Genomic DNA, 16,785 nt, shown 5'->3' on the forward strand with positions numbered 1-16,785 from the left:
TTGGCTCTGCAGCCAAAATGGAAGGGTTCAGCATCCACGGCTGTCAGTCTGGCACCTTTCTGTCACCACGACTACATTCATTTTAAATTTAAGGAGTAAATTTTTTTAAATGAAACCGTGCAAGAGGATTTTTCTTACAATAAACACATCAGTGCTCATTTTCCTTATTATCCTACTTTTGGCTATTTCGTATAAAATCTTTAATTAAAGTTTTTCTTTGAAATTGTCATTATCAACCCAGAAGAAAGAAAGAGGGAAAAAAAAGAACAACACAGCTGTGCAGATATGAGGCGCTATTCAGGACTAAATGAACTGGAACGGAATAAGTAGCTTGACTGTTATGTTCTTACTTTTGGCTCTGTATTCTCAATAGCACGGTCTAGCTTGTCACTTTATATCGATTCCATCTGTTTCCACTCTGCAGAGTATTGGCTTCCTACCGTGAACATTTCCTATTTACCAGCTGGTAGAGATGAGCCAAACCAGATAGGAAAAAATTAGACTACATTCAGAACCCCATAAACGCAAACTTTCAATTTGGGGACACGTGGGAGGGGCAGCGGCCGGGCGTTGTTCACCTTTAACAAAGGCTGCGCCTCGGTGCCCAGGGCTGACGCTTCCTCTCGCCGCTCTGACGCTCGCCCCCACGGGCCCAGAACGATGCATTTACTCACTGAACGCGGACAAATCTTGCCTTTACCGAAAACTGAACAAGCTTCCACAAAAAGACAGTTAAATGAGATCCACGGGAACAGAGAAGAGGGTGCTGAAAAAAGAGCTAAAGCAACCAAAGAGTTGAGAGTTGCTACGACGGAACAAAACTCCAAAAACCTGGCTTTGGGTTTCCTTGCGGCCAGAATGAAGAGGGAAACTCGTCGCTACATACACCATAGGCCAGGTAAACCTTCTCCCACCTTTGATTTTTATTTGCAGAAGGTTTACCTGCGACACACAAAGACTTCCAATAAGAGGTTTTAGCTACCACGGAACTTCTGACACAGCCATGAAAATAAGCCCCACGTCTAAACAACAAGGGGTTTTAAAAGTCCCAAATCTAGGGGTTCCCCAGGTGGGGCAGTCAGTTAAGCGACTGACTCTCGATCTCGACTCAGGTTGTTATCTCGAAGTTTGTGAGTTCAAGCCCCTCATCGGGCTCTGTGCTGATAGTGCGGAGCCGGCTTGGGATTCTCTCTCATTCTCTCTCTCTCTCTCTCTCTCTCTCTCTCTCTCTCTCTCTCCCCTTCTCTCTGCCCCTCCCCCTCCTGAACACACCCTCTCCCCCCCCCCCACCAAAATAAATAAACTTAAAAAATTTTCGGGGCGCCTGGGTGGCTCAGTCGGTTAAACGTCCGACTTCAGCTCAGGTCACAATCTCGCGGTCCGTGAGTTCGAGCCCCGCGTCGGGCTCTGGGCTGATGGCTCGGAGCCTGGGGCCTGCTTCTGATTCTGTGTCTCCCTCTCTCTCTGCCCCCTCCCCCATTCATGCTCTGTCTCTCTCTGTCTCAAAAATAAATAAAATGTTAAAAAAAAATTTTAAATAAACTTAAAAAATTTTCTTTTAATCTGTATATATTTTTTTAAAGGTGCCAAATCTATAAAGCTACCCCACATCCCATTTCTTGCTCTGTCCTCAGCACACTGAAACCCCATCCAAGGCCCACCTTGACCACCAGTCTCACCTGTCTCATGCAGTGTTTTCCAGCTACTCTAATTACTGGGAACCTTTCCTACAGAACTATTTATCCATTTAGTAAATGTTTCCTGAGGTCACCCTAAGTGCCAGGATCAGCTCAAGGCACTAAAGTTACAACAGTGAGCAAGACAGAGAAGGCACCCGCTCCCCGGGGAACATCTATCGTAGTGATAAACACGTAAACACACCAAAACCTCAGAATGTTCTAAGTGTTGGGGGAAATATGGAATTTTAGATAGGCTGGTCAAAAAAAATCTCCCTGGGGGCACCTGGGTGGCTCAATCAGTTAAGCGTCTGACTTCGGCTCAGGTCATGATCTCACGGTCTATGAGTTCGAGCCCCGTGTCGGGCTCTGTACTGACAGCTCAGGGCCTGGAGCCTGCTTTGGAGTCTGTGTCTCCCTCTCTGTCTCTGTCCCTCCCCTGCTCACGCTTTGTCTCTCTGTCTCTCTCAAAAATGAACACTAAAAAAAAAAATCCCCCTGGAGAGACCTCCCATGCTGAGCACTATAAGCCGGGATGCTTGGGTGATGTTTCCTCGATGGGCAACCAAAAGCCACAGGACATCTTAACCAGAGGGGTCTGGTGAGATCTGACATCTGTTTTGAACAGATAACTCTGGGTGTCCTGCAGAATAGTGTAAGGGGCCCGGGCAGGAACAGGAAAAGCAGTTCCTGACAAAGCACAGGGTGGGGACATCGGTGGCAGCGGGGACGGAAGAGGTGGATGGGTTCCAGATACGGCCCAAGGACACAGCAGACAGACTTGCTGATGGGCTGGACGTGGACGAAGGGCCAGTAAGGAAACACTGCAAATAAGATATAAGGAAAAGTTGCCATTTTCTCTGCACACAGCGGTGAGTCCGGAGCCCAGACATGCCTGGGGCACAGAGCTCTCTTTGTGGCCTAAAACCACAAGTGACCACATGCCATCATTTCACTTTCCACGTGACAACTCACGTCTTCTCTCCTCCAAATGCAGACTCCCGATTTTTTGAGTAACTTCTATGGCCCCAGCACTACAGCAAGTTCATTTCATGTGTATTGCCACCAAGAATCTCGACAATATTGGAAAAACTTCGCAGTATCGTTTCTCCATTTCACAGCCGAGGAAACAGCCTCCAGAGACACTGGCTTGCACAGGGGCGTTTGGACAGTGAGTGGTGGCCCGAGGGCCGCAGCCCATCTCCCCTACGATCTTGACTGAAGTATTGATTTTGCCGCATGCAAGATTAAAAAAACAAAAACAAAAACAAAAATGGGGCGCCTGGGTGGCTCCGTCGGTTGGGCTTCCGAAATCAGCTCAGGTCACGATCTGGCAGTTCGTGGGTTCGAGCCCCGCGTCGGGCTCTGTGCTGACAGCTCGGAGCCTGGAGCCCGCCTCGGATTCTGTGTCTCCCTCTCTCTCTGCCCCTCCCCCTGCTCACCCTCTGCCTCTCTCGCTCTCAAAAATAAATAACCTAATGAGAAAAAAACAGAAAACCGTAAACTTAGTCTGAAATGATACAAATTCTGATGTCACAGAATCTTTGTGTTAGCTTCCTGACAGAGCCTTTAGTGAATTAATAATAGAGCAACCAAAAATAGGTCCTGGGAGAGAAGCATCTTCAATCCAATTTTTTTTGAAAATGGCAACCGATGATTTTGTTATGTGAGATTCTCCAGATCAGAATGTAAGCATTCTACTTCATTTAGTTGTGCACAGACACACGAATAAGAGATGTGACATTATTAATCACTATATTCAGTTATGATTGATAGGCTTTTCTGCGGGGAGGAAAAAGTGGCTCGGATACAATCTGTCCCAACAGCTCTACGATATGCTAATATTTTCTTCAGACGAAAGAGGAGATGTGTTCAAATACCTGCTATAATAGGCAATTAATACCAAGTGCACCGAAGGACAGGTGATAAAAGTGGGATTAGGAGAATATTATAAATTAACCAAGAGCTTGTATGTTTTAGTAAATGGCCTCATTTTGAGTTTGACACAGTCTTTTTATTAGGCAAACAGACTGCATTCTGGTACATTCGTTCATGCTAATGTGGTGGTATAATGTGAAGGTACGTTTATGAAATGGTTGTGATTCTAATGACTGTTGCTTTATTTCTCAAGCAATAATTTTTTTAATTTCTTTTCTTTTCTTTTTTTTTTTAGGAAAACTCACCTATTTGAGAAAATGAATCGACCCATTACTTTTGTCTCTTCCGCACGAGGATATAACAAACCAAGCAAGCAGCTCGGGACCCCTCATTATTTACTAATTGCTTCGGAAATGACTCGGGCTGCATCCATCCAACTCCAAGGCACCAGGGTAATCCCATAAAAACTTGTGTCAGATCACTTGGTGTCCAACAGACGCACTAGTCACGGCTGAGTGGGTGGACCAGATGTTCTGACATCATGGCGCCCAGGCTTAAAAAAAGCGTCCCTGAGTTGGGTGGTGACGTGGTCGAGAGCAAACAGCCTGGGGCGCTGGATGTGTCTGGGTTTTGTTTTTTTGTTTTCTTCTTTTGTGTCTTTAACTGAATTATACAGGTTTGTTTTGTTTTGTTTTGTTTTGTTTTGTTTTTGTAGATGGGGCCGTGGGGAAGGGTCATGACGTCTCCAGACATACCCTGCGTTCTTATATGGCTCAGAACAGCTTCCTGTCTCTCAGGAACTCCCTGGTCCCGGCCCATAATGAGCACCCGCCCCACCTCAAGTAGCAGCATGAGATTTTCTGGCATTTCCACCTCACCCTTGGTGGGGGGAGTTGGTAAGAGATAAGACAGGGTACAAAGACCAAAACTTGGTTGGCCCGGCAGCGCTGAAGCTTTGCCTTGGTCCTTTCTTTCCCGGGAGATTCTTCCCCTGAAGAATGTCCTAGGCCTTGACCCCTGCCACTGGCGCAGGATGAAGCTGGAGACGTGCAGGACAGGCGTGGAGCAGAAAAGCCTGAGGATGTGGGCAGAACGGCGACAAAGGCAGGACGTCAGAGTGCGGAAAGGAAGAAAAGTCCCAAATGCCCCCTTGAAGTAGACGTCACTTGTACAAAAAGATGGCTCACGGCGAAGGTGAGCGAGACACTTCTCTGTGCTGGCCTGGTCTACCCGCGGGCATAACAAAGAGTCACGTCTGCCGAATGCAAAGGAAGCATCAATACCTTTTCTTTTCTAACCGGGCCTCCAAGAGGCCGGGGGGGCCTACTGGTTAAGGGCGAGGACTCTGCAGCCAAGCGGCCACGGCGGGAACTGCAGCTTCTCCGCCCGCCAGCGCCGCAGCCTTGGTCACGATGCTCACCCTCTGTCGTTTCCCTCCATATCAGTGTGGGGCAGGGATGGCACCTGCCTTGTGGGGCTCCCCTCGAATGAAGTAATTTTAAAAATATTTTTCATGTTTATTTTTGAGAGACAGAGAGACAGAGAGAGAGAGAGCAAGCGCACAAGCAGGGGAGGGGCAGAGAGCCAAGGAGACACAGAATCCGAAGCGGGCCCCAGGCTCTGAGCTGTCAGCACACAGCCCGACGCGGGGCTGGAACTCACGGACCGCGAGATCACGACCTGAGCTGAAGTCGGACACTTCACTGACTGAGCCACCCAGGCGCCCCTTGAACGAAATAATTTAACACCATATGATATTTAGAGCAGCTCCTAGTAAGTGCTCAATCAGTGCTATTATTCATAGAGCTGGTAAAATTCAAAAAATTACATAGTGTCCAAAGGATTAAGGCCCGGGGGCCGCGGGATCCTTTCGGCAGGAGGCTGAAGCGGGTGCTGTTGGTCCCCTTCTGCAAATCCCCTTGCCCCTATTCCCTTCTCCTTCTAACAAAAACCTCCATTTTCCGTTTCTGTTCCGAGAGCTACCCTCTGGTGGCCCCGTGCTTCAGGGGACGGAGTCAGGCCACAACCCCAGGAAGTAATCAGGGTCGGTTCAGGCCAGGTGTGCCTGATTCCCGCTAAATGCCTCTGCTTCCCTAGGAGACTATGAGAGCAGGGAACTGAATAGACCAGAGACCTCAAGGACCCGTCAAGCAGACGCCAAGTCACGGCACAGAAGAGGCGCAAAGGAAAGAACGTATCTGTGACCAAATGAAAAGCAAGGATCGAGGGAGTGAGAGCAAGAAAGGAAAGCACAGGACTCAGAGCCCCTACCGAGTAGGACCCAGCGCAGCGCCATCAGGGGACCAGGACCAGCCGGAGCCAGAATGTGACGCCCTGAGGACTACCTGGGCTAACACAGCTTCTCTTCTCCCACACACAGGGCCCGCCGCGATCAGACGGCAACCTCTTCCCGTGAAGCCATGGGTCACACTCACCAGAAGACGGAGACGCGGGACCTGGGGATCATCCAGTCTGGCCCGCCCTATCCCACCCCGTGATTGATGGAGAAAACAAGGCTCAGAGAGCCCAAGGGTTCAACCGGACAACGAGCGGGAATGTAAACACCTATTGGAGGGTCAGAGTGCCCATGAAGAAGGGAAAGGCCGAGGAACCAGCCATCAGACCAAGCTCACTGCAGGGGAAACGATGAGGAAACACAAGCACTGGGGTTCAGTCAGTTTGGGGCCCTGACTGCTAACTATCTGTCGGCTTAGGAAGGCTAGACCACACACACAGTTAGCAAAATTTTGGCTCCCAAAATTCAGAGACACTTGCACACATTCTCGGCTCTGGCAAGCCACGCGGACTTATATTTAAAACAAAATAATGAGCTCTCCCAAACCATATAGATCACCCGGCAGTGACAACACATGTCTAAAGAGACCCTGTTTCTAATAACTCCCAGGTAGTTGGGATGAGCACTGGGTGTTGCATGGAAACCAATTTGACAAGAAGTTATATATAAAAATAAAAATAAAAAAAACCTCCCAGGCATTCGTCGCAGCCACCGGCGCTCCTGTGGGGGCCGTTCGCAGGACAATAGCCTTAACTGGAAATACGCTATTGCACACAGCTAACAGGTGAGGATATTTGGTTCTGTTTATTTGGGGAGTGGGTGGGAAGGGAGGAGATCCATTGGCGTTCCCGTCTATCCTTCAAAGGCAGCTGCCGCAATAACGAGACAGTGATAGCTGGCACTGTCCAACTGTTCCAGGTGCTTTACACACCGGGTATCTGTAGGGCACACAACAGCGCTTCTGGGAACCAGGATGCCACGGGAAGTGACTCAGATAGGAGGGAGAAAAGCTACCAGCAGAAGGGAAGAAGGGAAGGATGTGTTTTGTTCTGCGGAGCCGACAGGTCCGGCCAAGAAGACATCCAGCTAGACGCTTCACCGGAGAGCCCCCTGCTAGAGCCAGTATGAGCCGGACTGGAGCTGAGGACCCGTGCAGAAGCCCCCCGAGTTGCCCTGAAGTTACCTTTCGCTCCTTAGAATACTGAGAGCGCCTCCCACAGGCAGGGCTTTCCGCCATTTTTTTAAACATACGATGTATGCACCCCAGCACGCTGACACGCTGGCATGTCCCACTGAACCAAAAGTGCCTCCGTCAGCTCCTGCCCCTGTCCGCGACACACGGAATGAAAGCTTCCTGTACTAACCCCACAGGGAGACGGCGCTTTGAGAACTGTCTCCCCGTCTCCTTCCTTGTCACAGGTAACGCAAAGTTCTCTGCTTTCAACATTTCCTTGGGCTGTGTTCAGTTTGACGCACCCCAAGCGGCGAACCCCTTGAGCTCAGTTATACTTCAAGGTGGTGCTATTAGCCCCGCTAAGGGAAAGCCAGTGATAAAGACTTGTCAAGGCCGCTGGTGAGTGGCAAAGCTCCAAGACGGAAACCCAGAGCCGAGCGGTCCTGTTCAAAAGAAAGCCACAGGCACTCAGTGGAGTCCCTTGTCCTCAGCAGAGCAAACCAAGACTTATTTGAAGTTTCAGCTTCTTCAGGACTGGAGTTTGAAGCCAATCAATCTGGAGTTTACCGGCCAGCACAGTTGAGGTCATCTGTCTCGTGGGCCCTCCCTCTTCCTCCCTCTCCCAAAGACAGGTGAGGTGATCCACCTAAAAAGACCCTTGTCCTTCGCCCCAGGGAAGGTGACCTGGCCTGAAACTTAGATCTTCACATTTACTCGGTTGAGGTTTTTTTTGTTTTTTTGTTTTTTTTAACAGTCCCCAGGTCAGTCTTGTCCTACTCCACCTGCCTGCCCAGAGTCGGGGCCCCAGGTAGAACTGGGGTGCGGTGGACGCTGGCCGGCATGCATGGCAGAGAACTCCCCGAGCCACCCAGGGATTTAGCGCTTCTGCAATCACCCCTCCTCGGCCTTTTCCCCAGAAGTTGCTTGAAAGCTGCACTGTGCAAGCCCACTGATTAACTCGCTCCTAACCAGTGGGAGGGCTCCCCCCACTGTTAGGATAAGAGGGAGGGGGCTGAGATAACAGAGGAATTAGATCAAGGGTCCCTTGTGGCTTTCCTCGGCGAGGCCTTATTGTTGGTAATTTCCAATCCCGGCCCAGGTCCATACGCGCTGCGCTCGCTGAAATGCTGTATTTTTTTTTTTAATGTTTGTTTATTTATTTTCTCACCAACAGTGAGATCGTGACCTGAGCTGAAATCAAGAGTCGGACGTTCAACCAACTGAGCCACCCAGGCGCCCCTGAAATGCTGCATTTTTGATCCACGATGGTGTTTATGTTGATATGATGATTCTGACAAACGGTTGACTTTCCCAGGAGTATTTCATGATTAACACAGCTTATGAAGAGACAAATTAAAGGCGTGCCATAAATGATACCAATCATATTATGTATCTCTTACAGAATAACAAATGAACCACAATAGCAGAAGCAGATAATTACACCAGGGTTCTTACTAATACAGACTATAGTGAAACCAGATTTTTAGGAGTATGTCATGCTAAAAAATGTCACATTAAGATGAATTTTCTGGTGTCAGTGGCTTCAGCCAGGGAAATTCAGACAAACATTTTGTGGATTTCTGGCGATTTTTTAATTTTGAAATGTATGAAAATCCCAGAAGGTTCAAAAAGGAAAGAAGATTGGTCACATTTCAAAGCAACATATTGAACCGGGTGAATTAAATCATGATTCTCAAACTGCTTGTGTAACTGACAGGCTCAAATGCATTTTAAAAGGGGTCTGATTCCAACCCCGGGAAGCCACGCACATCTCCTCCCTCCCTAGCCGTACGCGACGATGTCCAACCATAATCAGCAAACAGGAAGGAGCAAAGCTATATGCTCCTCTCCTAAACACATGTAGTAGCTTCTGTGGCAAAGTTACTCAATACTTAAATATGTGCCACTTTGGGTTTCACCAGTTATCTTTGCCATGCTGCTCTTAATTGGCATTTGCCGCTGAAAAGCAGTAGTTTTCTCTTTCCAAAGAGATCCTTGCTTCAGTCTTCGACAAATCCAGAAAGGGCAGCCCTAATACCGAGGATCTAAAGTTACTACAAAAGTGACTCATGTTCCAGGGCTCCCTGTTGGTGTCACTCATCCGAAGAGACGCCATCCGAGGCCGTCTGAATGCAAGCTCTCACACGGGCTTGTTATCGGATCTATTTGTCAGACGGCCCTGACGGGAGAGTGCAGACCGCAAGATGTGGCCCATTCTGTTGCATCTACCTCTGCTGACGATACTTTTGACAAAGGGTCGGGGGAAGAATTTTAAAAGATCTCTATTACCTTTTCTCCTACTTGGATTTCAAGTTCTTTTACTGTCCGGCTGCAATTCATTTCATTCCCACCTCCCCTGAAAAATAAAAATAAGGACTTTTTGTTAACATGTTTTAACCAAATAAATGCTTATGTAGGGCCTGCAGAGATCAAAATTATAAGGATTTCTAAATTATATATTTACAAGCGCGAGGTATTCCTTACACACTGCCATCTGCCAGCAGTGTAGACCTGGACCCAGTCCCTAGCTTCTCCGTGCCTCAGTTTCCTCATCCGTAAAATGAAGTCTAACATTTATTCCTCCCAGGTAGTATGGGAACTGAGCAGTTAGAGCTGACACTTCATGAGCACTTCCTACGGCGAGCCCCATCTGATTTAATCCTCACGACGACGGTGGGTCAGGGGCCATGATCGTCCTGGTTTGCAGACAAAGAGACTGAGGGAGACGAAGGCCGTGGCTGGAGAAGTGGAGGTGCCGGGTGACACCCCACACCGCACCCCTCCGCTGCAGTCCTGTGTTCTGACCTCTAAGGGGTCCCCAGTCCACTCCAGGGGCACTCTTTGCCACGCGGTAAAGGACTCCGTGGTGGATGTACGTCTGTACCATCCCCGTGGCTCCCTCTGCTTTTATTAACTGTTTTCTATCTCACATTATCCACGTATCTATCAACTACTTCAGAGCCCCTCTTTGGAACAATCCGAAGCAGAGAAGCCAGGAACGATCCACTTGAAGGAAAAGCTCTCTGGACAAAGCAAAGGGAGGACACAGCGGCATGAGGCCGAGGGGGCCGGAATTCAGCACGTCCCAGCTTTGCTACTGGCGGTGGCCACGGAGACCAGAGCCCGCCCGGCAAGGGCAGGGGACACGGGTGAGTGCAGGGATGGAAATGGATGCCAGCTCTGCGGTGCTGTGGCCATGATAAGGAAGCTGGACTTCATACTGGGGTAAGCGGAAGACGTTGGAGCGTTTCCAGCAGAAATTAACTTCATTTTACGTTGGAGGAAACTGAGGCTGGGAGGGGTAAGTGCCCAACTTCAACAGGGAAACTCGCCAGGAATCCAGACTTGTGGTTCTATATCAAATGTAATATTTTTCATGTCTTAATCGTGTATCGGAAGAGACACAAAACACTATTTTGAAGATACATTTCAGACTTAAAGAACAAAAACAGACAAATGCCTGTGTACCCACCGTCAGCTGGAGAAATGGAGCAGCGGGGGTGTCCCCGGGAGCCCGGTGTCCCCAGAGCCCGGTGTCCCTGGAGCCACGTGCAAACTCGCTCCCCATCTCCCCCTTCCTCTCTCCCTCCCTCTCCAGTCCGCAGGGCGGCTCCTGGGCCCAACGCCCCTCTGGCCCTCTTCCCTTCACAGCTGTCTCCCCTACACTGCGTCTTGCACCCCTGAACTCCATCTTTCTGTCTGCTTCAGGAGAACACGGCTTATTATCAGTTATTAACTTAGCGGCGCCCTCTTTCTTTAGTGTTTCTTGGAATGGTAGGTCTTGAAACCCTTTCACTTTTTAACCTTTCTGTAAGCCTGTATAGGTTTTTCTCTTAGTGGAGTTTACTATTTGTTACCTAGTCAGACAATCTTTGCCTTTTAAGTGGAACATTTATTACAATCACCAATACATTTGGAATTTCTATTGGTTCCGCCCTATTCTGCGGGCTTCTTGCCTTCTTTCGGTTAATCCCATTTTTTAGGATTCCATCAACTTGTTTGCCTCTAAACACTCCACGTTTAATCTTACGGCAGTTGTTCTGGAAATTATAACCTGCATATTTTTCCAAGTCTAAAGTTAATCAAGATTTCTCATCTTCCTGCTGGACAAGGTAACAACTCGAGGACATTTTATGCTAGTCCCTCCTCTCCGTGTATATATTGCTACTGTCGTGTATTTTAATTCTCTTCTATTTTTAAATTCCCAAAGCCATCGTTACTCTCAGCCCTTAGTGCTTCCTGAGGTCAGCGGGTGTTGGATCCAACTGCACACTCACTGTCCTTTTTGCCCGTCACTCTTTCCTGCATCGCCTCTAACTGTCCATCCAGGAGCGTTTTCCTTCCACCTAAAAAGTCCATCCTTTAAAGTTCTTTCACTGGATCTAATGGGGGGCCAAATCCATTTTTGTTTTACAAGGTCTTTATTTCAATTCTGAAAATACTGCAAGATATGTTCTTTATATATAATTCTAAGATGGCAATGATTTTCTTTCCAGACACTGTGATCGTCAATTCACTCCCCTGGCATCCCTGTTGCTGTTCAGAAGTCACTTTTGTCTAGATGTTGCCCTCTGGCTTCTTGGCAGATCTCTCGGTCTGGGGGCAGTTGCGCCCCCATCCCCATCTTTAATCCTGCTCGGGACTTCTTTGGCTTTCTGAGTCAGCGGGATGGAACCCTCCCTCGGTTCTGGAAAGTCCTCCGCCATTGCTCCTTCAGGTATCACCCCATCCCATCTCTCATTACCAGCTTCACAGAGTTCCAGTTTCATTTCTGTGACTCTGTGCTGCCTTCTGGCTAAGTTTTTTTCTGGCCGGTCTTCCAGTTCACTTATTTCTTCTGCTATAGCTAATCTGTTTCTTGAACTTACTGAGTTTTACATTGTGTTTATGAAATATGACTTATAGATAGAAAAGAATATGTATTTTCATAGTTTAGTTATTATTAAGGCAAATGCCTACTTAACAATCACCCAAATCAAGAGTGAGAGCCAAACACAAAGGCCCCCGACTTGCCCTCCTCCAATTGTAGGGGTTCCTTCATACTACATGTGTGTATAAAAATAAGAGGCATGCTTTGTAGTACAAAGAAAGGATCTAGTTGAAAGGTGACCTTGAACACCACAGGCAGAGGGGACACATGTTTCTCCCTTTTCCACATGACCTGACATCAGTGCTTGAGTTTATGCTATGGCAAGAAGCGAAAAGGGCCCCGGTGTTCCCACAGAAAGAGACCTTACAGATTCTGGGCTGGCAAATACCTTATTCCCCGTGCATGGGAGAGGCCTTCCCACTGTTTCAAACCAGGGACACCAGTCTCAGTCTATGGTCGGTCCCCTAGGCCAGTCTGGTTTCTCCTCTTGCTGCCTTTCCTCTCCTCTCTCTGCTTCTGCTGCTCTGCAGTTTCACTGGGACATGTCTACATAGGCGTTTCTTTTCATTTGGCTGGCGTAAGCTTCTCAGCCATCATCCTTTTCAATCTCTCTCTTCCCTATCTTTTCCCTGTATATCTGGAAATCCAGTAAGAAATCTCTTGGCCTTCTCTTTCTCCCCACCATGTCTCTTACGCCTGTCTTCCATACTTTATCTGTCTTTGTCTTTCTGGGTGGCCTTCGTGGATAACTGCTTTGGAACTACTTTCCACTCCACTAATGCTCCCTTCGACTGTGTTTAATCCACGACTTTCACCCAGCCACTGAATTTTATAGCTACAATTGTTATTGCATCTTTCAAGTACCAGAAGTTCTGCTCCGTACTTTTCCAAATCTTTTTTTTTTTTTCCCTTTTGGCCTCTTCTTTCGTATTTATATGCTGAGTCCATTCTTTCATTGTTCTGAACATTCTAAAATAGTTTTAGATTCTATATTTGATACTTCCAGTATTTCGAGCACTTGGATATCTGATCCTAGGGGACATTGCTTCTATTGGTTTGCCAACCTCATTCTTTGTCTCTTCATATGTTTTCAATATTGTGTGTGTGTGGTCTGATATTACTTGGCACTTTGTGGAAATTCTTTAAGGGCTAGGTTGAAAATGTATTCCTCTACAGAAGGCCACACCCAGGCCAGGACCAGTTTTAAGTGAACTACTAGCCTGAGACGTCTCAGACCACACAGGTGGCATTATTTCAGGCACAGACTTGCATAAATACTGACTTACTGTCCTTTGCCCAAATGCAGCATGGAAAGAGGTAGGTTTCCTTGTTGTGCCCTTCTGTGATGCAGATTTATATTTACAACTTACCCTTACATGAGGGTTTAGGTGTCCTAACTTTATATGTACTGGTCTTCTGTTGGGTCCCTCCACCTCAGCGTCTGTCTCCTGTCCCCTCCACTCTAAAGAGCCAACCAAGCTGAAACACACATCCACCGGGATGTAGCGAATACTCTCAGGGCAAAAGCTGGCTTTCGTCTCATTTCATGTTGGCCTCTAAGGAGTCCTCGCTTTCTGGCTAGCTCACTAATGAATGAAAATGCACATATATGTTTTACCTTATATCAGTCAGTTTAGTTGTTTCCAGTGGAAGTGCGTTCATGGATATACCCTACCATATTACCAGAGGGAGCATCTCGGTTAGCTACGATTCACTGTCTCCAACAGCAAAAAAAAATTCAGCCCCACGGGTTAAGTCAGTTTTCAGCTAAACCTTTCAAACTTCGTTTAAACATTTAGCCTTTTATATTTAAGGAAGTAACTTGTGATCCTTTTCATCTCAAGCTAATCATTAGACTGATGTTTCACAATTAAAGGAACAAAAACAAAAGACAAAAAAAGAACTCTCCTGCTTTCGGGTTTTCTAGTTGTTTAGCTTTTCCAACAAATAACATTCAAATGAGGGGACTGTCTACCCAGCAACCTTATCACAGATGGGGACTGCTTTAGGTTAGGAGCATCAAAATACAGTTTATAAAGCAAATAGTCGTTCTTTTGAATAAATCTGGAGATGATCTCAGCCCAACACTTACGGACCATTGACTACACAGAGCACAGAGCAGTCCCCGGCTACCTAGGGATTAATACTTCGTCACTCGTGTTGGCGTTGCTGCGCGGATTTTTTTTTTTTTTAATTGTGATAAAAAATCAAAAGAAACAAACCAAAAAACACGCACAACATAAAATTTCCCACCTTAATCATTTGTAAGCGTGCAGTTCATCGGTGTGAAGTATATGCACACTGGTGTGCACGTCTCTGAAACTCGCGCCCGTTGAACAATCCCTGCTCTGCCTCCCCTCTGCTGCGTGATTTCTTACACCTACGCTTGCATCCACGCCTGATTCCGTCAGGAAAGCCATCACGCCCAAACTTGCTAATGCTTCAGGATCAGAGTTGACGTTTGCAACTGCACAACTCCTGAGAAAATGAGGTTTATTCATTTAGAGTCAGATAATCTGACGAATTTCTTTACTAAAATGGCCTTTCCTGAATCACATGCCAGAATCAAAGAACCTTCCAGCTGATAGAGACATGAGAGTTCACACTCTAACACTCCCCTTTTGCAGGTAAAGTGAGCGAGCCCCAAGCGCGTGCTACAGTTACAGAATCCAAGGGACCTCTTTAAAAAAATATTTCATTTCTACCTCCTAAAACATGATCGCTTTTGAATGAGAGACATTAGAAAGAAAATAAAAGTGAACAAATTTAAATTTTGCATCTTAACATTTTTACTTCAAAATTAAAATGTATTATTTCCAAACCTGAAGTACACGGCACATAATACATATTAGCACTGTCTTAATTTGTTATGTTTCCATTTCCAACACAGTATTATTTCTTTTGTTCTAAAACGCATCCTACATTGAGGCTACTAAAGACTTGTCTACATATACGTTTGACTGGGGATTAACTCCATTAAATTCTATATGGACAAGCTCTACCAACTCATCTTCCACACATATCTGTTGACCTGATTAGCTCTCATGACCTCATAGCCTCTCTCTTGTCATTCCGTAATTCACATTTTCGTATGAGCAAACGAAACCACTTACCTCTTTATAACACTTATATGTAGGTCCATCCCACCGAACCTGGACAGGAATTCGAGGTAAGGAATGGCACCGGAGCTGGTGAGGGGGATCTACATTCAAACAAGAATGACAGCCCGTTAGAGGATTCAGATCCAAGTAGTAGACCGCACAGGAGTTCTCATGGTGTAGGACAGGATGCCATCAGGGGGGTGGGTATTCTAGGAGGCACAGCTACTTCACCTAGGTGTCTGAGTTGACATACATCCTCAATAATCCGGGTACAAATAGCATAAATGCCAGGCCAATCTGTGATCAGTTAAAAGTCAACAAGTTGTCTACAAACTTATCTGAAATCTAGTTCTATCTAAAACATAGAGTAAAATTAGGGGTGCCTGGGTGGCTCAGTTGGTTGAGTGCCCCACGCCTGATTTGGGCTCAGGTCATGGTCCCGGGGTCATGGGGTCAAGCCCCTCCTCAGACTCCACACTGAGAGTGGAGCCTGCTTAGGATTCCCTCTCTCGCCCTCTCCCCCGCTCACAGGATCTCCCTGTAAAATAAAAATAAATAGGGGTGCCTGGGTGGCTCGGTCAGTAGAGCATCTGACTTCGGCTCAGGTCATGATCTCATGATTTGTGAGTTCGAGCCCCACGTCGGGCTCTGTGCTGACAGTCAGCTTGGGGCATGGCGCGTGCTTGGGATTCTGTGTCTCCCTCTCTCTCTGCCCCTCCCCCCACTTGTGCTCGCTCTCTCTCTCTCTCTCTCAAAAATAAACATTAAAAAAATGAAGAAAAATTTTAAAAATAGAGTAAAATTAGTAGAAATATGTTCTACTATACATTTTATATGTACTTATATGTGTATATATGTATAAATGTATATATTATATATATATATATATTTTTTTTTTTTTTTTTTTTTTTTTTTCCCCAAAAGGGTGAGGCCACAGCACAGGTTTACCGTCTGAGGGTCATGTGAACTTTCCGTACATTCATATACTTTTAAGGTAGAAAAAAAACCATTTTTAAATTAAAAATTCTATAAAGGACATTATTGGGTCAAGTGGGTCAATACGGGCTATAGATTAAAGTAGTATCTCAGTGTTTCATTTACTAACGTTGATTACTGTGATTATGTAAGAGAATAGTTCTTCTTTTTAGGAAATACACAGTGAAGTTTTTACAAGTAAATAACCATAATATAAGCGGCTGCCTCTCAACGAGTTCAGAAAAAAATTACGTACACCGTGTATATGTCTTGTACACCATTTGCGTCTCCATACAGACCACACGTAGATAACAAAAGATCACAGGAGAAGCAAATGAGAGTAAATGTTCCCAACTGGCAAATCTGGGTAAAAGGTCTATGGGTACTATTTGTACTATTCTCATTCTTCCAGATTTTCTGGAGGTTTGAAATTACTTCTAAAGAAAAAGTCTAATTGTTTAAAAAGTGAAAATAATTATCTCCCCCAAAAAAGGATTCGGAAACTGAAGTTAAGACGTGTAATCAGGGGCGCCTGGGTGGCTCAGTCGGTTGAGCAGATGACTTCGGCTCAGATCATGATCTCGCGGTCCGTGAGTTCGAGCCCCACGTCGGGCTCTGTGCTGACAGCTCAGAGCCTGGAGCCCGTTTCAGATTCTGTGTCTCCCTCTCTCTGACCCTCCCCCGTTCATGCTCTGCCTCTCTCTGTCTCAAAAATAAATAAACGTTAAAAAATAAAAATAAAAAAAAAAGACGTGTAACCAATACAGATATATTTTATGAAGCCTCATACAAACACACAAAGTACAATTTCCCAT

At 46.4% G+C, this 16,785-nt stretch overlaps 1 protein-coding gene across 10 annotated transcripts in view; it reads right to left on the bottom strand.

Moving 5' to 3' along the window:
• EFCAB6 (EF-hand calcium binding domain 6) overlaps positions 1 to 16,785 on the bottom strand; it is a 241,550-nt gene that overhangs the window by 182,033 nt on the left and 42,732 nt on the right. For 9 of the 10 annotated variants that reach the window (XM_019447136.2, XM_053895852.1, XM_053895850.1 and 6 more), the window contains 2 exons: positions 15,008 to 15,096; positions 9,314 to 9,380 (listed from right to left, as the gene is read on the bottom strand). The exons of the other annotated variant lie outside the window; for it this stretch is intronic. In XM_019447136.2, coding sequence (XP_019302681.2) covers positions 9,314 to 9,380; positions 15,008 to 15,096 — 156 coding nt within the window. The remainder of the gene's footprint in view (positions 1 to 9,313; positions 9,381 to 15,007; positions 15,097 to 16,785) is intronic. 10 annotated transcript variants of the gene reach the window in all.

Source organism: Panthera pardus, unplaced genomic scaffold, assembly GCF_024362965.1.
Source record: "Panthera pardus isolate Hobbes unplaced genomic scaffold, ASM2436296v1 HiC_scaffold_6, whole genome shotgun sequence".
Taxonomy (NCBI): domain Eukaryota; kingdom Metazoa; phylum Chordata; class Mammalia; order Carnivora; family Felidae; genus Panthera; species Panthera pardus.